Here is a 23,843-nt window from a genome sequence, read left to right on the forward strand (position 1 = left end):
AATGACTTTTGATCTGTAGTTCATATCAGAGCAGTTAGTCCCTCACCACTGAGTGACTTTCCAGCAACATGTGTCTCCTCTGCTTTGCAGCCATATGTGTCAGCAGGGAAGAAGGTTTGTTTAGACTTCCAGCCTGATTTTTTAGCAGTCACGAGTTCAAACAGGCACAGGGAAGCGGGGAAAGGTTTTTTTTTCCCCCAACAATTTTATGGCAATTAGTAGTTCAACACAACAGCAATGCCCAAGCAGGGGTAAGCCACTGCTTATCAAAGCAGGAGCCCTTGCTCCTCTGGTATCATTCCATTACAATGACTTCATTTTTCTGTGAGCAAGAGCCTGATACCGGTGTAATTGCATTGTGTGATGGATGCTGGCTGAGCCCAACAGTGACAGATGCATGCTGAAACTGTGTGAAATTTTTTGCAGCCAAAGCAAAACTGGCAAATGTTTGGCTTTCTGCCAGCTTTGCTCACAGGCTCTGACAGTCTGACTGCTATGTTTACAGCACTGAGAAGCAGTTCTAGGCATGGTTCTTGTCAGCAGTGGAGAACAGACAACATCTCTTATTTTGTTGACCTGTGTTGCCCCTAGCCTTAAAAAAAAATCCCTCTTTTATTACTTTCACTTTATCCTCGTCATTCTCTTAGTCAAATGCTTAGGCAGGATGGATAAGTCCTCTGCTCTGATGCCTGTGAAGGAGCACAGATGCATACTGTGCACTTTAAGCCTGAAACTTTATTTTTTGAGATAAATAATAGGTCCCTTTTTGTACCACCTGCTGGAGGGTGACGGAAGACCGAAACATGCTGTCTGGAGAGGTTATTGAGTCATCTTCTCTGGAGGCTTTCAAAACCTTCCTAGACATGATCCTGTGCAAGCTGCTGTGAGTGACCTTAGTTTAGCAGAGGGATTGGACTAGGTGATCTTCAGAGGTCCCTTCCAACCCCTGTCATTCTGTGACTCTGCATCTTCTCATGTCCTCTTCAGATGGTTTATTTTTTTGTCCAAGAGCAGCTCTCGCACTATAGCTCAGCCACTGAGCATGACTGAAAATCACATTCTTAAGGAAAACCACATAAGAAATTGTTCTGCTGGCTGAAGTGATGTGGAGTGAAGGAGCAGAAGGTGCTGACTGCTGGTTTGGATGGCACTCTTCTCCTTGGGCACGTGCACTAAGCATGATTCCACATAGTGGCATTTGTCCTAAGGTCTTGTTTGTCTTCTTACCTTCCCTCGGCAGGGATGGAGCTCACCACTTCTGTGCACTTCTACACTTATGTGTATTTGTGTACATAATAAATACTAATTAAACCAGTCATGGGGATGGCACTGGCCATAAATCATCACTAATGAAGCCTACTGTTTGTTTCAGGGCAAAATGACAGTTGTGTAGCTGGTGGGAAAGCAGATTACCACACCTGGTCAAGGTACAGCTTTGCTCTTTGCTGTCAACAGCAATCAAGAGTCTATAAATAGACTAAAAAAGGATTTTGATAATATTTCTACAAAGGAATAATTTACAGATACTTGGGCTCCTATGCTGCCTTGTGCAGGCCATACTCTTGTCTTCTCTGGGCCAAGGCCCATTCTCATGCTGCCTTGTTTGCCACCCAACCATGAAGGAAAGCACCAAGGAAAGGAAGTGTGGAAAAAGCCTCAGTGCTGTTGCTTTTAGGAGGTTTCATGTGAGGGTGACCAACCATAGGGGAGTTTGGCTAAGTGCTCACATTCCTGTCTGTGCTCACTGCGGGTAGTACAATAGGGCCTTGCAGGAGAAGATCCCTAAGTAAGGAAAGGGCAGCAATAAGGATTGCAGGACAAAGTGAAGCACTGATACCTTAGTGACCATTTCTCATCATTCCCAGCATTCTTGATGTTTGCACTGTTTTTGCTCCTGGAGATCCAGCATTACATACACAAAAACAATATCTCTGATTCTTCCATTTGTACCAAAAGGGCGAAGCAGAATTGCATCCATAGGTGCTGATGTTGGTGCATCCCTGTGGAAAGCTGGGGAAAATCCAGAAAGCAGAGGTGACAATAAGCCCCTCTGCACTTTATGAGTATAAGGCTCTGGCTGTCCTCTTGGAAAGGTGACTGTGGTGGTATAGAGAGGAGGAACCCTTCTAGGAGTGTGTTTCCAGGGAAGAGCACAGCCATGAGGTGCATGGTGTCCAACAGGTCAGTGCTGGCATCATGCACTTTGGGCTGTGTCTACTAAAAAGTGTGTAGGCAGCACATTTACCAATGGAAATTGATAAATATTACACTAATACCTAAGATAAAGATAAACCCAAGTAGCTTTGAAGACACAGTGGGCTCTTTGGTTAACTGTTCACATATCTTCAATTTCAGTGGAAGAGGTCAGTCATGACTGTCCATATTCAAGTCAATTTACACCCTCTTTTCAGGGCTATCCTTAAAACAGAATGACATCTTTTGGTGCATTTTCAATAGGTCTTTCCTGTTCTTTCTTCTTAGAATATCTTGCATGGTTGTAGAAATAGATGATGATGATAGAACCAATGTTCAGAAAGATAATGAGCAGCATGATCCAATATGAGTATCCATAAGTGTGTGCAGAACTGGTGGATGTCTGCAGTAAGGGAGAACATACACGGGCCAGCTCTACAGAGAGGCTGTGTACTTCTATGTTCACAGGAAAAAGTATCATGGCTATCAGTATGAGGATTCCTAGAAGATATAAATGCAGATGTTAGAGGTGGAACTGTAGTGTTACTTGTGTAGCTACTTCTAAATAGGCTACTTAGAATCATCGAGTTCTTGAGGTTTGAAAAGACTTCTAAGATTAGCAAGTCGAAGATCATCAAGTCCAACCATCAACCCAACAGACCTATGCCCACTAAACCATGTCCCAAATCATCTACATGTGTTGTGAACACCTACAGGGATGGTAACTCCCTGAGCAACTCGTTCCAACACCTGACCACTCCTCCAGTAAAGACATTTTCCCTGATGTCCAATATAAATCTCATAATGCTTTATTTAAAGGTTCTTTTTGATATTGGTCTGACTTTTTGTACTTCATTGACTATATGTGTATTGATGGGTTGTATCTGTGGAACATAAATGCCCAGGGAGGTGATGGAGGCACCGTCCCTGGGGGTCTTCAAGAAAAGCCTGGATGAGGCACTTAGTGCCATGGTCTAGTTGATTGGTTAGGGCTGGGTGCTAGGTTGGACTGGATGATCTTGGAGGTCTCTTCCAACCTGGTTGATTCTATGAACACCTCCAGGGATGGTGACTCTGTGGGCAACATGTTCCAATGCCCAACCACTCTAAACCTTGAGCCCATTTAAATTGCTTAGAATGCCTGGAGTAGGAGAAAGACTCTATTGGGAAAACATGAAGGTGTTTAAAGGACTCTTGCACCACCTAATATTATCTGCCAGGTGTTTTGACACTGGCAATTCTATTCTGCTGAAATAATGGATTTGCACTGATTGTTCTTAGATAAGGCCACTGAATGTATCTTTCCCTCCCACCTCCACTGGATTTAGTGCCAATGAGTAGAATTGGGTGATTTGCTTAATATGAGCCTAAATTTATGGTGTGTGCAGCATCACAACTGAATGAACTCCTGAGCAACTTGGTCTGCATCCAGGATTGGCCCAGCTTTGCTCAGGAGGTTAGACTTTGAGACCTTATGTTCCTTCCAACACAAATTATTCAACAATTCTGTGGTGAGCCAAAATGAGATGTCTTATTAGATTTATACCTAGTTCCTAGAGCCTTCTGAATCTGGCATCATTTAGCTAAATAATGCTTCTACATCTCTATTTTCATAGTGCTGATGGAAATAAAATCTCTGACAAAATGACAGAATGGTAAGAGTTGAAAGGGACCTCTGGAAATCAGCTAGTCCCACTCCCCTGCCACAGCAAGTTCACCTAGAGAAGGTTGCACAGGATGGCATCCAGGTGGGTTTTGAATGATTCCTGAGGATGAGACTCCACATCTGTGGGAAGCCTGTTTCAGTGTTCTGCTCCTCTCAAAGCAAAGAAATTCCTCCTTGTATTTAGATGGAACTTCTTAAGTTGGTGCCTGTTGCCTCTTGTCCTGTTGCTAGGCACCAATAAAAAACACCTGGCCCCATAATCCTGACACTCACCCTTTAAGTATTTATAAGGATTTATGAGATCCCCTTTCATCCTTCTCTAGGCTAACTAGCCCCAAATCCCTCAGTCTTTCTTCTTGGAAGAGGTGTTACAGTCCTCTGATCATCTTGTAGCCCTTTGCTGTATCCTCTCAAGCAGTTCCTTCTCTGTCTTGAACTGGGAAGCCCAGAACTTGACCCAGTGAGATGTGGTCTCACCAGGGAATATTAGAGGGGGAGGGGAACCTCCCCTGAACTGCTGATCATGCTCTTCTTGATGCACCCCAGGATGCCATTGTCCTTCTTGGCCACAACTGCACTTTGCTGACTCACAATCATCTTCTTGTCCACCAGCACTCCCCAGTCTTTTTCCACAGGGCTGCTTCTCAGCAAGTCAGCCCCTCACCTGTACTGGTGCAGGGGGTTATTCCTCCCTAGATGAGTACTCTGCACTTGCCCTTGTTGAATTTCAAAACGTTGCTGTCTGCCCAGCAGAGAGCAGGACCAGACCTAGTGCTGACCACTGAGCAGCACCACTTATTACAGACCTCACTGAAAATACTTCCATACTTCACCTTTAGGTGCACCATCCTATAGAGATGTTCCCACTAGACTTTCAGGCCATCTGATAGGACAATTACAATGCTTCAAGATGCAGTCCCAGAGAAAATCATGTATGATTTTTCATACAAATTATACAATCATAGAATGACCTGAGAGTTGGAAGAGACCTTGAAGATCATCCAGTTGCAATCTCCCTTCATGGGCAGGGACATCTCCCACTAGACCAGATTGCTCAAAGCCTCATCTTAAACACTTCCAGGGATGAGGCATCCAGAGCTTCTCTGGGCAACCCATCCCAGTGTCTCACCACCCTCATAGTAAACAATTTCTTCCTAATGCCCTATGTAATCTACCCTGCTCTGGTTTAAAATCATCGACCCTTGTTCCAGCACCACAGGCCCTTATAAATATTGCAGCAACATAGACTTCTAGGTCATAGCACTTATGGGGCTGTAAAATTAAGCAGAACCCTCAGACAAGATGAGGGTTTACTTTCTCACCAATATTTACCTTGGCAAGCCCACAGTCCTTTCATTTCAGGTCAAGGATTGCAGACCCATGCTACGTAATGTGTTCTGGACTTGGGAAATGAACAACTTTCTCAGGTGATGAGGCTGATCTTCTTGTCTCAAAAACTGAATGATTGCATAACCTAGACTTTTTATCATCCTCCTTATAGTTACAAGGCATCTACAGCTGTTTAAACACCTATCTTTTTATAGACATAAACGCCTATCTTTTTATAGACATCTGCATACAAGAAAGGTATTGGGTTGCTGTAGGTTCTTCAGAGAGGGGCAACAAAGCTGGTGAAGGCTTTAGAGAGCAAGTTTTATGAGGAGCAGCTGAGGGAACTGGGATTCTTTAGTCTGGAGAAGACTGAGGGGAGATCTTTCTGTCATTCTCTGGAAGGAGGTCACAGTGGTGGGTGTTGGTCTCTTCTCCCTGCTATCTGATGACAGAATGAGAGGAGTTGCCCTGAAATTGTGTGAGGAGAGGTTTAGGGTCAATACTGGGAAAATGTTCTTTGTTGCAAGAGTGATCAGGCATTGGAACAGGCTGCCCAGGGAGGTGATGGAGTCACTGTCCCTGCAGGTGTTCAAGTAATGTGTGGACGTGGCACCTGGGGACATGGTTTAATGGCCATGGTGGTCTTAGGTTGATGGTTGGACTCGATGATCATAGTGGCCTTTTCCAACCAAAACAATTCTATGATTCTATGCTATATGCTCTCTGTGTGTTTATCTGTCTGTCTGTCTATCTATCTATCTATCTATCTATCTATCTATTTATGTGCTGGCCTAGCCATGGCTGGAGTAAAAGGGGTGGGTTTCCCCACTGCATTTATCTGTGTGATTGCCATTTCATCAAGATCTGATTTTGTCAAAGGCAGCTCACAGAGTGTGGCTCCAGACAGGACAATACTCTAGGGATATGGCTTAAGGAAGAGCAAGCTCCTCTTCTGCCAGCTGAGTATCTTTGGATCTGTCACCTCTGTCCTCAGAAAGATAATGAAGTGGCTTATCCTCAGCACTGTGCTTAGCCCTATCAAGGACAAGAAGGTCATTGGGAGCAGTCAGCATGGTTTTACCAAGGGGAAGTCATGTTTGACCAACCTGGTAACCTTCTATGAGGACACAGCCAGGTGAATAGATGATGGAAGAGCAGTGGATGTGCTTTACCTTGATTTCAGTAAAGCATTTGACACCGTCTGCCACAGCATCCTCATAGCTAAACTGAGGAGGTGTGGTCTGGGTGGAGTAGTGAGGTAGATTGGGAACTGGTTAAAAGAAAGCAGTCAGAGAGTTGTGGGACAGAGTCTAAGCTTGAGGCCTGTAACTAGTGGAGTTCTCAGGGGTTGGTACTAGGACCATTATTATTCAGTGTATTCATTAATGACTTGGATGAGGGCATGGAGTGCACTGTCAGCAAGTTTGCTGATGACACCAGTCTGGGTGGAGTGGCTGCCACACCAGAGAGTTGTGCTGCCATTCAGAGACACTTAGGCTGGAGAGTTGAGCAAGGAGAAATTTAATGAAGTTCAAACAGGGGCAAGTGCAGAGTTGTGCACCTGGGAAAGAACAATCCCATGGATCAGTATAGGTTGGGGACTGACCTGCTGGAGAGCAATGAAGGGAAGAAGGACTTGGGATGGCCACGAGCCAGCAGTGTGCTCTTGTGGCCAAGAAGGCCAATGCCATTCCGGGGTGTATTAGAAAGGCTGTGGTTAGTAGGTTGAGGAAGGTTCTCTTTCCCCTCTACTCTGCCCTGGTGAGGCCTCATCTAGAGTACTGTGTCCAGTTCTGGGGCCCCCAGCTCAAAAGGGACAGGGAGCTGCTTGAAAGAGCCACAATAATGATTCAGGAAGTTGAACATCTTCCTTATGAGGAGAGACTGAAGGAGCTGGAGCTCTTTAGTGTGGAGAGGAGGAGACTAAGGGGTGACCTCATTCATGTTTATAAATATGTAAGGGGTAAGTGCCAGAAAAATGGAGCCAGGCACTTCTCAGTGATGCCCAGCGACAGGACAAAGGGCAATGGGTGGAAGTTGAGGCATAGGAGGCTCCATGAGGAAGAATTTTTTCACTGTGAGTGGGACAGAACACTGGAACAGGCTGCCCAGGGAGGTTGTGGAGTCTTCTTCTCTGGAGATATTCAAGAACCATCTGGATGTGTTCTGGTGTGATCTGGTATAGGTGATCCTGCTCTGGCAGGGGAGGTGGACTGGATGATCTTTCACAGTATCACAGTATCATCAGGGCTGGAAGAGACCTCACAGATCTTTCAAGGTCACTTCCAGCCCCTGACATTCTGTGATTCTCTGATCTGAAGAGCTTCTGAAGGACAAAATGCCCATCCTGAAGTACCCTGTAATCGGATGTCTTTAAAGACAATTTCCTGAGAGCAAACCTATTATTAGAGGAACACATAATCCTCTTGAGACAAACGGAGTGTGAGAGCTGAAGTCATTACTGTAGCAAGATGAAGAGGGTAAGAAAGCATGCTAGGAGCAGCCAGGGTCCAGTGTACTGGGTGAACAAGGGGTCATGCCTCCAGAGAGCTTTCCACATACCTCAATGTCTCTACCTTTTTACCTTTTTTGGTTTTTTTTCTTTTTTTTTCTCTTTTTTTAAAATTCTTTCCTGTTCAGGGCGTGGTAAAACTATTTGTGGTCTATGACTGTTTAAATTTTGCTGTGTCTCTATCCTTCTAACTGCCTCACTGCCGTGTTAATGCTGTTGTGGGAGTATTTCATTCAGTACATTGATTGGAAATGAAGCTAGAGGCCATGCCATGGGTTGGAATCAGAGAATCATGCAATTGTTTTGTTGGAAAAGGCCTCTGATATCGAGTCCAACCATCAAACTAAGGCCACCATGGCCTTTAAACCATGTCCCAAAGAGTCAAAACAGATTAGACCCCAGAGGGTTATCACAGAATTATAGAATGGGTTGGGTTGGAAGGGAACTTGAGGATCATCCAATTCCAACCCCTTGCCACAGGCAGGGACATTTTCCACTAGACCAGGTTGCTCAAGGCCTCATCCAGCCTGGCCTTGAAAACCTCCAGGGAGGAAGCATCCACAACTTCTCCAGGCAACCTTTTCCAGTGTCTCACTACCCTCACTGTAAGGAATTTCTTTCTAGTATCCAGTCTAAATCTCCCTTCTTCCACCTTAAATCCACCCCACCTCATCCTACAACTACAAGCCCTTGTAAAAAGTCCCTCCCCAGCTTTCTGTAGGCCCCCTCTGGGTACTGGGTTGAAAAATACCTCTAAGATCCAGTCCAACTGCTTGTGTGTAGCCCAGCAAGAAATATGCTACAGATACCGTAAAATAATTACTTAAGTGGTGCTGCAGTCATGTCCAGTCCATATTTTAATGGTTTCATTCTGCATTTGCCATCTTATTCTGTACTTCTCAAGGTAGATCAGGCATGAAATGATGCTACATAGTCTGGGGCTCTCTCATTTCCATTTGCAGTGTCAGCCAATCCAAATTCCAGCTGATCAATGGTGCCGTTTCAAGTAAGCAATACTATTGTTGCTGATACTTAAAAGATAGTTTTCAGGTATCTCAGCAGAGATGGTTAAAAAGTCCCAACAATTGAATATTTTTCCAAGTGGATTATTTTCCTAGTATTTCATTGGAATCAGTGAGTGCAGTATTGATCCATGTGGTGGGCAGAAAGTGGTCAGCATGGGATGAGGTACTCACCGCACAAGGCATTCCAGGTGTAGACTCCAATGGGTCCCAGAAACGTCTGGTAGGGATTACTGACAGCATTGGTGCAGGTAAATCCAGAACTCAGAAGAGAGCTCAGTAAACTGAGAACCAGGATGACAACAATGGCAACGTTTGTGCTTCTTGCAGTGGTGCTTGACAGGTGCTCTGCAACTGGAACACAAAAACTCATCGTTGATAATCAACCTTCCCAGCACAGTCTGGTAGGCTTGGACAAGCTTATGACACAGTGAAACGGCTACAATTAAAAGCTAATAACCAGAGATTTGACTGATCTGTAGAGATCAGGATATAGAATGAACACTAAGTTTGGACACAGCACATGGATCCAAATCCAGAGTGGGGTGGAGGTAGCTTAGTCTGAATTAAGTGTATGTCTGCTAATCCTACAGGCACATGAAATTTCTAGGCATCATCTGGGATAGTAAACTTCTCTTCCTTAGTACTGCCTAGCAACGTCAAGAGGAAATGTTTGCAGAAGCAGTCTTTTCCTCTGGTGACTTTCAGAACCCACCTGAACACAGTCCTGGATCACAGAATAATAAATTTGTTTCAGTTGGAACAGACCTCTAAGATCATTGAGTCCAACCATCAACTTAAGATCACCACCACTACTAGACCATGTCCTGAAGTCCCACGTCCACACGTTTCTTGAGCACCTCCAGGGACAGTGACTGTATCACCAGCCTGGGCAGCCTGTTCCAATGCCTGACCACTTGTTCAGGTAAGAAACTTTTCCTAGTATTCAACCTGAAGTTCCCCTGGCACAATTTCAGGCCATTGCATCTCATTCTACCACCTGAAACTGGAGAGAAGAGACCAGCTTCCACCTCACTCCAACCTCCTTTCTGTGAGTTGCAGAGAGCAATGAGGTCTCCCCTCAGCCTTCTCTTCTCTAGACTAAACAGTTCCAGCTCCAGCCTTCATAAGACTTGTTCTGTTCTCTAGACCTTTTACCAGCTTTGTTGCCCTTCTCTGAACATGCTCTAGCCCCTCACTGTCCCTGACTGTCCATGACTACAGCCCAATTTGGAACCTCTTTAAGATTTAAAGTCATTACTTTATGCTATTTCATGGGTCATCTGCTCTCTGTGACCTTGCTTTAGCAGGGGTGTTGGCCTAGATGTTCCCAAAGGTCTCTCCCACCCCCTATAATTCTCTGAAGGCACCCAGAAGCCACATGCCAAGGCATAATGCATCTTAACTTCAAATGTTCTGTCATCTCTGATTTTTAGTCCACCTTGCTACAGCTGATACATGTAGCTTGCTGCCTGGTGTACTTTCTGTAGCTGTACAGGTGGCTGTCCATCTGTATGTGCCACATAGTCAACTTCTCCAAGGCTGAAATTAATTTTACAGGGGGTTTTGCCTAAATTCTTCTCATTATTCAATGTTTTGCAGATAATATGAGACACAAACATGAATGTTCTCTGAGTGTCATTGCAGTATAGCTGTGTTGAAAGACGTCATTTTTCCCTGTTCAGTGTAAAGATTGGTCGTTTGGATGTGGTGCTTAGGGATATGGTTTAAGGTGAGTCTTGCAGAGTAAGGTTATAGGTTGGATTTGGTGACTCAGGTTATAGGTTGGATTTGGATTCAGGTTTTTTCCAACCTGAATGTTTCTGTGATTGAAAAGGCAGCTAGAGCGTGCCTGTGGCTGCCTTGCCCTGTAGCACACACCACAGCGATGTTCTCAGGCTCTGCTGGAATGGCTGTTGTGCTTGACAGCCATCTGTAAGGAAACATCCTCTCTATCCTCCCTTTTCATACAAAGCCATTACAAAAGGTATTCAGTTAGTGCATGAAGAGCAGAAAAAATACTGATAAAGCCATTAAAAAACAGAAAAGGGAGAAAATAAACACTTGTAATGAAAAGAAGAGCGATTGGAAATAAATTGAAAGGATAATTTCTCTCTCCTTTTATGTAATATTCCTGGTAGATTTTAAGTTCAGCATGAGAAAGCGGCAGGTAAGGATGTGTTATGGAAATGAGATGCAAATTTAAGCAATTCTCCTAGAAGAATAGCAAAGACAGGCAGGAGACATCGCTCAATTTAATGGAAGTGAGCATGCTGCTGGTGGTGCTTGTGCTGGAGCAATCTTACTGCTTGGGCATTGCCTAGTTCAGGAAATAAGTCTGGAGCTGAATCAGACAGGTTTGTGTAATTTCCCTCTGGCACCTTCACTTAATTTTATCCCTCAGAACATCTCCAAAATCGACTGGCTGCACCTACTACACCCTCTAATTGATCTTGTCTCTCGCTGGCAGTGATCTGCAGTTTGGGGGATGTGATTTTGCCAGGCTCTGACTGTTGTGCTTCTAGCAGAAGGAGACTAAAGGTTTTAAGTAAAATACTGGGTTTGTGGTGGTGAATTTTTTAATCTATATAGAGCAGTCTGTGCAAAGTGAAGGAATCTACAGAGGTTGATCTATTTGCATGGGATCAGTAACAACCCACAGCTGGAAAACCTCTGTATCACCTTGAAATAACCTAATGCCAGAATGATAACAGAGGGGTTTGCCTTTGTCACATCTCTCCTTAATGTCACACAAATACAGAGTGGTGGGAGGACCTCTGGAGATCATCCAGTCCAACCCCCTACTAAAGCAGGAGCACCCACAGCAGGTTGTCCAGGATCACAATGTCCAGGTAGGTTTGGAATCTCTCCAGAGAAGGGAGAGATTGTGCAACCTCTCCAGAATATCTCTGGACAGCCTGCTCCAGCATCCTCACAGAGACAAGTGTTTCCTCATATTCAGATGAACCCTCCTGGGTTCCAGTTTCTTTCCACTGCCCCTTATCTTGTTGCTTGGCACCACTGAAAAGAGTCTGGCGCCATCCTCTTGGCCCCTGCCCTTTCACTCTTTTTGAGCATTGAGAAGATCCCCTCTCAGTCTGCTTAACAGCCCCAGGTCTCTCATCCTTTCCTCCTCGTGGAGATGCTCCAGTTGCATCAGCATCTTTGCAGCCTCTGCTGGACTCTGTCCTGTAGTTCCCTGTCTCTCTTAAACTAGGGAGCCCAGAACTGGACGCTAGGCTCTAGATATGGCCTCAGTCGAGCAGAGTAGAAGGGAAGGATAATCTCTCTTCACCTGCTGGCCACACACAAGTTCTTAATACACCCCAGGAGTCCATTTGCCTTCTTGGTTACAAGGCATATTGCTGGATCATGGTGAGCTTGTCCATTAGGACACCCAGGTCTTTCTGTGTGTAGCTACTTTCCAGCTGGTCAATCCCTCACCTATATTGGTGCAGGGAGTTATTTGCTTCTAAGTCTTCTGTATCTTGTTTTCTTTTTCACCTTTAGCTCTTGCACGAATAAAATTTCCCAACGTTTTAGTGACCTGAGTCTGAGTGACTTCCACTTGCCAGCCTGTAGGTGGTTTCTAAGCAGTGATGATCTGGCAGCTTGTATGAGGTCTGTGATCATTTACAACATGTAATGACTAAAAAAAGCACAAACAAACAGAAAACCCAAAGCCTGGCCTTCTGCTTTTCACCTGGTGATGACATTAATGAAGTTGCAGCAGTTTGCAAGCATTTGTCATGTCTTTTATAGTTAGTCGATCGATTCCTCTCTGCTGTAGCAAATCTCAAAGACATCCTTGTGTGTTATTGGCCCTGATGGTGCCACAATTCAGCTAGATCCTGCTTTGCAGGACTCTCTGGGTGTACCTCTTCCTGTACCTTGCTGACAGTTTTTGCACTTGACTTGGAAACAAGCAAAGCTGTAAGTGAGCTCTTTTACAGACTCTTATATTCATAGCTGGTTTCTTCATTAAAGCAGCTAATGAAAACACCAAGGACTGAAGTTATTATAACTTCTACATTCTGCCACATCATTCAGCTCATTCCCAGAGCCTTCAAAGTAGCTGTAGTGAGTTATAGCTCTATAAACATCATTCATGGCAGTCTGTTAAAGAGGCTACCCTGACCAGGCAGATCACAGAATGATAGGGCTTAGAAAGGACCTCTGGAAACTGGCTAGTCCAGTGCCCCCCACTCTCCCAACCAGAGCAGGTTGACCTAGAGCAGGCTGCCCAGGATGGCATCCAGGTGGGTTCTGAATGACTCCAGAGAGGGAGACTCCACCACCTTTCTAGGCATCCTGTTCCAGTACTCCACCAACCTCAAGGCCAATTACCTCTTGTCCTGTCACTGAGCACCACAAAAAAACAAAAAACCTGCCTCCCTTGTCCTGACACCCACCCTTTAAGTATATGTAAGCACTTATGAGAGCCCACTTCACTGTCCCCTAGACTAAAAAGTTCAAAGTCCCTCAGCCTTTCCTCATAAGAGAGACACTGTCACTTGATCATGCACTGCAGGCTTGCAGAAACCATATTCCTTCATTTGGCTTTCATCTTTAGGCTCAGAAATTTCTTTTAATGTGGTTTCATTTGAGAAACATGCTCGGGGTGCACAGTGGAGACCCCCAGCCAGGCAACACTTCCCCAGTGATAGATCATGCTCTGATTTAAAAGCATGTTCATAGGTTTTCTCAGTGGTCCTGGAGGGGGTCCAGAGAAGGGCACTGCTCAAGAGTCTGGAGAATAGGCCTTGTGAGGAGCAGCAGAGGGAACTGTGGCTGTTTTACTTAGAGAAAAAGAGTCTCAGGAGAGACCTTCTCACTCTATACAACTACAGTAAAGGAGGCTGGAGAGAGGTGGGTGTCAGTCTGTTCTCCCAAGGAACAAGTAATAGGACAAGAGGACATGGCTTCAGGTTGCAGCCAGGGAGGTTTAAGCTGGACATTAGAAGAAAGTTCTTCACTGAAAGAGTTGTTGAGCTCTGGAACTGGCTCTCCAGTGAGGTGGTTGAATCCCCATCCCTGAAGGTATTTAGAAGCCACAGAGATGTGGTGTTGATGGACATGGTTTCACACCAGGGTTGGTAGAGTTAGATAATTGGTAGAGTTGGATAATAATTGATGATTTTAAAGGTTTTTTTTCCAACTGAAACAATTCTATGGTTCTGATGATGTCTGAAACGTTAAGGAAAGCACAGCACTTCATATCTCTGTAGCACAGGCAATCCACTTAGGATATTATCAAAAGGAAGACATCTACTGTCTTAAGAGGACCTTAATATTTGAATTTAAAAATAGTATGTATGCAATTCTTTGAAGTATTTTTCCTATTTCAAGACTGTGCAGAGTCACACTTAACATAAAGTGTGACAATCATGCCTCATATAGAGCCTAGGAATTAATTCAAAATCAGTTCATTTCATCTTGGATATAATCCCAGCTGAACTAATGAGGGATGTGGGCAAATCCATATTTAGACTATTCATAAAGCACAACCCTCTTTCAGCAGCTGTTGAAAGCATCTCCTGGAGCTCACTCATTTTGTTCATTTTTAAGTGGCTGATATGTGAGAGTTAAGATGACATTTTGTGTGTGATAAACACAAACCTCTAACTGTGGTAGTGGGAAAACCACCACCAAAATGTATGTAGACCATGGGAAAAAAAAAAAACCATGATATTCTTTGACTGATGGAAGTGCTCCCTGAATGCTTGTCATTAATTGTAATTAGAATATATCTGATGGTAGAACCCAGGCCCTGAGATGGGGTTGTGTTATCTGCTGTGCAAAAGGCAAGACACATCTCTGTATTCCTGCCAGGCTACATCCTCATCCTGTGATCAGCTCTCTGCACGTGGACTCTTGGTTTCACATGGAGCCCTCTTAAAACCAGCAAGCCTGCTCATGTGGCACAAGGTTTTGGGCTTGAAAAAAATGATATGGGGAGATAGAATAGAATCACTGATTCATTTTGGCTGCAAAAGATCTCTAAAATGATCAAGTCCAACCATTACACACTACGCTTGATCTTAGACAAAAGGCTGAGAAGCAGGGTACTGGTAGATAGAAGCTGAAGATGATCCAGCAGTGTGCCCAGGTGGCCAAGAGAGCCAATGGCATCCTGGCCTGCATCAGAAACAGTGTGGCCAGTAGCACAAAGGAGGTTATTCTTCCCCTGTACTCAGCACTGCTCAGGCCACACCTTGAGTACTGTGTCCAGTTCTGGGCTCCTCAATTCAAGAGAGATGTTGAGGTGCTGGAACATGTCCAGAGAAGGGCGACAAAGCTGGTGAAAGGCCTGGAGCATCTCTGTGAGGAAGAAAGGTTGAGAGACCTGGGGTTGTTTAGCCTGGAGAAGAGCAGCCTGAGAGAGGATCTTCTCAGTGCTCAGCAAGAGCTAAAGCGTTTGGGTGTTTAATTCAAATCTCCTGGATGCTTGCTGAAATGTTATTCTAATAATGTTCCCAAACCACAGCTCAGTGCTTTTATGCCAAGTCATCATGCTGAGGAATCACCTGAAAAACCTCACACTGGGTGGAGGAAGAAGGGCCTTATAAAAGATGACAAACTATCTTGTCATCCATAATCATCATATCCATACAAATTATTAGTTTGGGGGAGGGGTTAATTCTTTTTTTTTCCCCCTCAGCAGCTTGGTAAGCTTCTCCTTCTATAAAAATGATACTAATTTGATAATTGTTGGCAAAATGTTTTCCTTCAAACAATTAATTTAACAAGTCTGAAAGAAAATTGAAAAGTAATCCTGGAAGGTGAATTAAGTATGTCATCCTTTAACACAATGCTAAGTCAACACTGCTTCCCTGGTCCTCACTGAAAGCTTCTGAAAATTCCAATCACTTTTGCACAAAGTTCCTGTTCTGTGTTTCCCCCTTGTTCCACGGCATAGACTCAGATCCCAGGTAGAAGTTGCTATGGGCAAGAAGGCTGCAGCATTTTTGTGGCTTGGTTTGAGTTTTTTTTTAGGTCTTTATATCACTTAAATCCCCAGATTGGTTTAACAGAATCCTAGAATGGTTGGAAGGAACCTTAAAGATCAGCTAGTGATAGGATGAGAGGAAATGACCACGAGTTGCACTAGAGTTGCATATTAGAAGAAACTTCTTCACTCAAAGTGTTATCAAACAGTGGAACAAGCTGCCCAGGGAGGTGGTTGCATCTCCATTCCTGCAGTTGCTTAAAAGCAGATATGTGGTGCTAAGGGACATGGTTTAGTGCCAGCTTTGGTAGAGTTAGATAATGGTTGGAATTGATGATCTTAAGGCTCTTTTCCAACCAAAATGATTCTGCGACTCTACGATTCTGTTCTAGTTTCCACCCCCCCTTGCCATGGACAGGGGCACCCCACTAGACCATGTTGCTCAAAGCCCCATCCTACCTGTCCTTAAACAGCTCCAGGGAGGGGGTATCCACAGCTTCTATGGGAAGCCTGTGCCCTTAGGGTGAAGAGCTTCTTCCTTACATCTAATCAAAAATCTCACTTTCCAGCTTCTTCCTTGCATCTAATCAAAATCTCACTTTCCAGCTATTCTTGTTCTCAGTTAAAGTATTACAGTCACAATGAACACAAGAACGAGCCATGGCTCCTACATCTGTTGCCTGTATAAGCAAGAAGACACAAGATCCATTTCCAGGCATAGCACCACTCACCTTGGAAATTTTCTTCTGTAACCTGAAGTCCTGCTTCAAATGACTGTTGACAGGTACCACTAAAAAGTCCGTAGGTGAGGCTGACAGTGACATTGGATTCTGTGCTAGAAAAACGAATCCTGCTACTCATCCAGTGCTGGGTCGCCAGCACCACACAAATCATCACAAAAGAGCAAGCACAGGTAAGGAAAGCAGATGTGAACATGCCTGTTTTCTGTTTGGATGGCATTTTGTCACACAGAGCTTTCCCACCACTTCAGAATGGTTTTTTGTCCTCTTTAGCATCAGGTTGTTTCCTCCTCCTTGATCTCTGGGATCTGCTCTCTGTGCTAGCAGAAAGTTGTCCTTGGTAAACTTTAAACCAGCAGTGGTGGCAATAAAAATGTAAAATAATTGAACTTTGGTCGCTGTCACTATGGTTACAACAAAAAACAGCCTGGCAGAGGCCACGCGGGATCATCGGCAGGTGATTTATGATTGTCTTGCCAAACGGTAGCTTTTCAGATCCAGAGCCTGACACTCACTGGGTCCCAGCTCACCTTGTCACTTCTGGGGAGCGTTTTTGACTACCTGACACAATTTTCTGGCCTGTTCCTGCTTTTTTCCCTTGCAAGGCTGATAACCAGGCTAGAAAGAGCTTTTGCTTAATCTGTATCTAATGCGTTACGGTGAAAGGTAATCAACTGTTCCTGCTCTGTTCGGATTCTCAGCTTGCTTAACAGCTCCCCAGCTGCTTCTTTTGAGACTTCGTTTAAATCCTTAATGACCTTTGTGAAAACACTAGGGTGGTCTTGGGTTGGCTTTTTTTGTAAACCTCCTTGGGTAAGGAGGCACTGGAACAGTGTGGCCAGCAGGACAAGGGAGGTTATTCTGCCCCTGTTAGGCCACACCTTGAGTGCTGTGTCCAGTTCTGGGCCCCTCAATTCAAGAGAGATGTTGAGGTGCTGGAACGTGTCCAGAGAAGGGTGATGAAGCTGGTGAGTGGCCTGGAACACAAACCCTATGAGGAGAGGCTGAGGGAGCTGGGGTTGTTTAGCCTGGAGAAGAGGAGGCTCAGGGCTGACCTCATTGCTGTCTACAACTACCTGAAGGGAGGCTGTCGCCAGGTGGGGGTTGGTCTCTTCTGCCAGGCAAGCGGCAATAGAACAAGGGGACACAGTCTCAAGTTGTGACAGGGGAAGTCTAGGCTGGATGTTAGGAGGAAGTTGTTGGCAGAGAGAGTGATTGGCATTGGAATGGGCTGCCCAGGGAGGTGGTGGAGTCACCGTCCCTGGAGGTGTTCAAGAAAAGCCTGGCTGAGGCACTTAGTGCCATGGTCTGGTTGACTGGCTAGGGCTGGGTGCTAGGTTGGCCTGGCTGATCTTGGAGGTCTCTTCCAACCTGGTTGATTCTATGGTGAGACACTGGAGCAGGTTGCCCAGGGTGGTTGTGGATGGTTCTTCCCTGGAAGTGTTCAAGGCCAGGTTGGACAAGGCCTTGAGCCACCTGTTCTAGTGGGAGGTGTCCCTGCCTATGGCAGGTGGTTGAAACTGGATGAGCTTTGAGATCCCTTCCAACCTGAACCATTCTATGATTCATTCTATTATCAAGAAGTTGCTTTTTAAGGAAGAGCTATTAATTCTACACATTTTAATGCAATCACTTTTTAAACCTTTTTTAACACCTTTTTTTTTTTTGACAGAAGGAAACAGATACCTTGAATTAGCAACCAGTTGCAGTCAACTAGTTGATACATTGAGCAACACTAAACCAACTCTGTTCTAGGACGATAAAACAAAACAATGTAGTATTCTCTTCTGCTTAAATTTACCTATAAAAGACAAAAGGCAGCAACAGCATAGTAGCAAACATTGCTTAATAAGAAGAATGAATCCAAATTTCTGGAATTTGAGGCAAAGTAGGCATCAGGGCCCTTGTTTTGTTTGTGTGAAATGTGAAACATAAATTATTAATCTATCGTAAGGACAAAGTATCAGAGGTTCCATTAGCTTTTGTTGCTGTGAATTACGATGCCACTATTTGATGTTGTACAGAAGCCATGCTTCTGGCTCATCCAGACTTACTTTAATTAACCTTTAGGAAGCAGGTTGATTTAACAGTGCTGTTAAATAAACCTTTTGAGGTGTCTTCTCAAAGCTTAGCTGGTTTTGTACTGTAAAGACATTGAGAGATTAAGGTAATGAAGTTGAAGTGACAAGGTTGTAGAGAGGAGAAAATACTTGTTCCTTTATGCAGTGTCTTATGAGGAGTGGCTGAGAGAACTGGGGTTATTCAGCTTGGAGAAAAGAAAGCTGAGGGGAGACCTCACTCTCTACAGCTCCCTGAAAAGAGATTGGAACCAGGTGAGAATTGGTTTCTTCTCTCAAGTAACAAGTGGTGGGACAAGAGTAAATGGCCTTAAGTTGTACCAGGGGAGGTTTAGGTTGGATATGAGAAGCCCTTGAACAGACTGCACAGTAATGGAGTGACTACCCCTGGAGAGATTTAGAAGGTGTCTAGGTATGGTACTGAGGGGTATGGTTTACTGGTGGCCTGGTAGTGCTGGGTTAATGGTTGGACTTGATGATCTTAAAGGTCTTTTCCAATCAGCATGGATCTATGATACTGCAGTTCTCCTACTGTTTTGATTTCTTGTTTCCAAATACTAAAGCTATAATCACATTAAAAATCCAAGTATTTTATTTCTGGTCTTCTCTTTTGATTTTGGGTTTTTTTTTAGATTATATGGGGGTTTGATGATGGTTTTGATGTCACTGCTTTTAAGATTGTCTATGATTTATTAATAAGTAACTTCTATGTTTCGTGCAATTACTTTATATATTTGACAAAGTGGAAATCAGCCAGCATATGATTTAAACACCAAAGAGGAAAGTGAAGCTTTCCAGCCCTCTGAAGAAACCTGAAAACAAGAGTCCTGTCTCTCATTTTCTGCCCAGTGCAGTTAAATTTTAACCACAGCTCTATGGGTAAGCTTTATCAGCTGGATCCACCTCTTACTGGTTTATTATTCCAGCAGTTCCGTCCACCATTCAATTACACACAAAGAGCATAGTCCAAGTATTTATAGTCCAAGGATATATTTTTCATAAACTGAGGTAATAATCAGCCCTGTCAGCTGTCAGCTCTGCCACCATCCCCTAAGAAATACCTTTTGAAAACTATATATATTTAAGGATTAATATTTGTCTTGATACTGATTGTGAGGGAATAAATCTCCAGCTGCTGCTGAGTGGTTCTCCCATGGCAGACTTGAGCGAACCAAATTTAAATGAATTGAGACCCCACACCTTTAAAAATGCTCAATAAGAGGGAGTGAGAGCTGTGCTCAATAGCCTGTAGTTCCTTTTTAAACAATCTTACTCAATTGTATTTAGTTTATGGTGACTCAGCTCAAATTTTTATGGCTCAGAGCATTGAAACTCTTGCAGTCTGAGGAATTGTTCTGTAAATGAGATCATAATTTGCCTCTTTCTTCCCTGCTGCTTTTGAGTCACCTATTTTCTGCTGATGATATGATTCCCTGTGTCTCTTTTTCTCTACCTAAAAAATCCCATCATATAACATGTAATGAAAATTGTGGTTTGACACGGCACACCTTATCACTTGAGAGAAAAGAGATTGGTTTTCTCTGACTCAGAGAGAATGTTTCCTGATCAGCTCCTTGACAACTCTACCCCTGGTAATATAGACACAGCCCTCCACAGCAGTCCAATAGGAAAAAATAGAGTAGTTCATTATGAATCACAGAATCATAGAATAATTAAGGTTGGAAAAGACCTCCAAAATCATCAAGTCAAATCATTAATCCAGCGCTGCCAGGCCACCACTAAACCACATCCTTCAGCACCACATCTACACGGCTTTTAAATCCCTTCAGGGATGGAGACTCCACCACCACCCCGGGACATCTGTTTCAGGGCTCAACCACTTTTTCAGTGAAGAATATTTTCTTCTAGTATTCATCCTAAATGTCCCCTCGTGCAACTTCAGCCCATTGTTTCTGATCCTGTGACTTGTTACTTTGGATAGGAGACTGACCCCCACCTGGCTCCAACCTCATTGCAAGGAGTTGTAGAGAGGCAGAAGGTCTCCCCTGAGCCTCCTTTTCTCTAGGCTAAACAACCCCAGTTCCCTCAGCCCATCCTCAGAAGACTTGTTCTCCAGACCCCATTCACCAGCTTTGTTGCCCTTCATTGGTCCTGTTCTAGCACCTTAATGTCCTTCTTGGAGTGAGGTGCCCAGAACTGAATGTAGTATTCAATGTGTGGCCTCACCAGTGCTGAGTACAGGGGGACAGCCATTTCCTTAGTCTTGCTGGTCAGGATAGAAAGCAGAAAACATTGGAATGCTTTGGTATATAAAATTGCTTCTAGTCCTATATATGTAAAAGTAGACTGTGTAAGTTTTCTTTTCTGTTTATGTGTGACTTAGTTTGCTTTAGGGAACCATGTCTGCTGGAAAAATACAACACATACAAGCTTTTATTTCCAAGTATATATTTGCTTTTATTTGCAATATATATTCATTTGTTATGAACACATTCTTACATGTGAAAAAAAAACCCCAAACAAATCATGTGGTGGTTTGTTACTTTGCCTAGAGAGATGTCACCTCCTGAGGGATGCTGTGTCCCAAGGGATGCCATCATTGCACAGCTGAGGCAGGCAGGGTCCAAGGGCTTGCTCCTGGCTGGCTCCCAGGTACCTGCACTCAGCAGCAGATGGAGAAATTCAAGGTGAAGCCACTGCAAATAATTTTCTGTTCTGCTGCAACTGCAGTGTTTAGTGGTGGTTGCTGGTGGTTTAAATCTTTCATTTTGAAAAGCAGTTGACAGGCAGCAAGATGATTCAGCAGGGTTGTTAGCTGGCAGCCGAGCCGATACTTGTGATTTTCCTTGGGCACCACCTTTGTGGGAGACCCTTGTATATCATACAAAGCCTTCTCAGCCTTTTTGTTTTCTTTTTTTCCCATGCCTTATTGCAGGGAGCTCAGCATCTGAGATGACAAGATCTTTGAGCTGCTCTTGGCCCCCAAAGAGGTCAAGAAAGCCTCATGTTAGACAAATGTATGCACAGCACTGCAGGACCAGGCTGTGCACTCCACCTCTTCTAAAGTGAGTAAATTCTAATTGAAACTTATTATTATAAATTACCTGTAGAATGAGATTTTCTTTTTGGTCTGGTTGCTTTTCAGCCTGCATTGTGAGAGGTGACAGAAATAGGGATTTGTGGATGCCTTTTGGACTGAGAGAGGGAAGTCAGATAAAGCATCATGAATTTTATTGCAGATGGAGATGAAAAATTTGAAGCTCAAGTGAACTGCAAAATTATTGCAACAAGTGCTTGGGACAGTGAGAGGGATGCCATCACAAGAATCTTTCTATCCCCATATCTTGTGCAGTGGACTTGTATTATTTCATCTTCTGATTTCATTCTTCTCTTGCTCTCACCTTTTTTACAGCCCTGTTGAAAAAAAACACGTTTTAAAGGTTGTTTGGATTTCTTCCCAGAGAGTAACTAAATCTTCTCAGTTGAGAACTCCATCAATAGAGAGTTATTGATTTCTGACCTCTGGACATTGGTACTGGAGTGACAGAATATTATGCTGCCACCAGCCCCACCAGAGCAGCATCCATTTCATGAGCAGTCAGTGACTGCTGGTTTCCATCCTGGAACATGGAAAATCCCAAAGCCCCCTCACTGGGATCAGTGAAAATGCAATAAGCAAAATCCTGGATTAAAATGATTGCCTGCTGCAGTAGTTTAACTGTGAAGCCTGCTCTTTTTTTTTTTTCCCCAGCAAGGACAGGCAGAGAGAGTTGGGGGTTGTTCAGCCTGGAGAAGAGGAGGCTCCCACGGAGACAGTCTTATGACCTTTCACTACTTAAAGGAGATAATGAGAAAAGTAGAGACAGGCTATTTAGCAGGGCCTGTTGTGACAGGACAAGGGGTGACAATTCAAACTAAAAGAGGGAGATTCAGACTGGGTAGATGGAAGAAATGTTTTACAGTGAGGGTAGTGAGACACTGGCCCGGGTTGCCCAAAGACATAGATGCCCCATCCCTGGAACCATCTCAGGTCAAGTTGTCTGGGGCTCTGAGCAGCCTGCTCTAGTTGCAGATGTCCCTGCTGAGTGCAGGGGCTTGGACTGGATGACCTTTAGCTGTGATTCCATAAGTCTATCATTTAAGCTAGCTGGTGACTCTTCTGGTTTCTTGAGATACAACCTGTACTACACTAGAACATAGCTACAATACAACTGTGTTTTACACTCAGACATCTGAAGAGATGATGGTCAAATATGACTGGCCTTGGTAGAAGGGGAAAAGCTACATTCAGTATCAGCTCTGCTTGCTATAAGTGCTCCTTCTCAAACAGGTATGCCACTTGCCTTGCATGATGGCTGTAGGGGCAGCACTTGAAATTGCCTATTCTCAATGATTTTGAGATTGAGAAGTTAGCCAGCATTAAATGCTGTTAGGAAATTAATTCTTCCACTGGGAAATTTATCTTCTAACACTTCTCACACAACACATGCCTAGACAGGTGAATGAGAGCTGTTCTTCAGGAGCAGCTCACTGACCATCTGGCTTCTTTCCATTTCCAAGATGGAAATTGTTGGGGGGGATTGAGCAGAACAGCATGAGCAATTCTGGTAAAATAAGGAATTTTAAAGTACAATTTTGAAAGTATATAAATGTTTTCCATTTTTCTTTAGCCTTGAAAGTCAGAAGTTGCAGTTACTAAACCTGCTGAGCTCCAGACCTCTCAGATATCTTGCAACAAGCTGTTGAGGCTTAAAAACAAAAAATAATCTGTGCCATTGAGCTTATTTTATATGAATTTTTAATACTTCTGTTACAAATCGTAGACCCAAGAATCATAGAAGAGTTTAGGTTGTCAGGAACCTCCAAAGGTCATCTAGTCCAACCTCCTTGCAGTAAGCAGGAACATCCTCCACTAGATCAGGTTGCTCAGAGCCCTTTTGAGCCTTGCCTTGAATGTGTCCAGCGATTGGGCCTCAACTACCTCCCTGGGAACCTGTTCCAGTGTTTCATTACCCTCATGGTGAAGAACTACCTCCTAACATCCAACCTAAAACTACTCTTCTCTAATTTAAAACCATTGCCCTTTGTCCTATCACTACAGGCTTAGATTAACAAATAATTTGACTTTGATGTTTGTTTTTAAACCTGAGGGAATCTTTCTTCTATACCTTAAAAGATGACTTGCAAGACTTAAAATAATGTGTTTAGGCATTAAAAAGCTGCTGCCATTCATCATGGAATAGTGCAAGGTGGTCAAATAGAGGGTTTTTTGGTTTTGTTTTTTTTTAATGGGGGGAAAAAATCTTCCTGACCTTGTAAGAAGCAGAAAATGCAGCAATGATATCAGTTGAAGAGAATGTGGCTTTGAAGCTGTGTCAAGGTTTGTAATG

The 23,843-nt window shown here is 43.9% G+C and overlaps 2 protein-coding genes across 2 annotated transcripts in view; one reads left to right on the forward strand and one right to left on the reverse strand.

Moving 5' to 3' along the window:
* Window positions 1–2,419: 2,419 nt before the first annotated feature.
* On the reverse strand, window positions 2,420–16,634 carry CLRN3 (clarin 3). Its single transcript, XM_064145676.1, has 3 exons — window positions 16,406–16,634; window positions 8,900–9,079; window positions 2,420–2,694 (listed from the first exon to the last, which is right to left on the reverse strand). The coding sequence occupies exons 1-3, from the start codon at window positions 16,632–16,634 to the stop codon at window positions 2,420–2,422; spliced, it is 684 nt and encodes a 227-aa protein (XP_064001746.1).
* Window positions 16,635–21,442: 4,808 nt separating this feature from the next.
* PTPRE (protein tyrosine phosphatase receptor type E) overlaps window positions 21,443–23,843 on the forward strand; it is a 145,167-nt gene continuing 142,766 nt past the window's right edge. Inside the window, exon 1 of the mRNA XM_064145316.1 lies at window positions 21,443–21,518. Within this exon, the coding sequence (XP_064001386.1) occupies window positions 21,469–21,518 (50 nt within the window). The 5' untranslated portion in view covers window positions 21,443–21,468. The remainder of the gene's footprint in view (window positions 21,519–23,843) is intronic.

Source organism: Pogoniulus pusillus, chromosome 6 (genome assembly GCF_015220805.1).
Source record: "Pogoniulus pusillus isolate bPogPus1 chromosome 6, bPogPus1.pri, whole genome shotgun sequence".
Lineage (NCBI taxonomy): Eukaryota > Metazoa > Chordata > Aves > Piciformes > Lybiidae > Pogoniulus > Pogoniulus pusillus.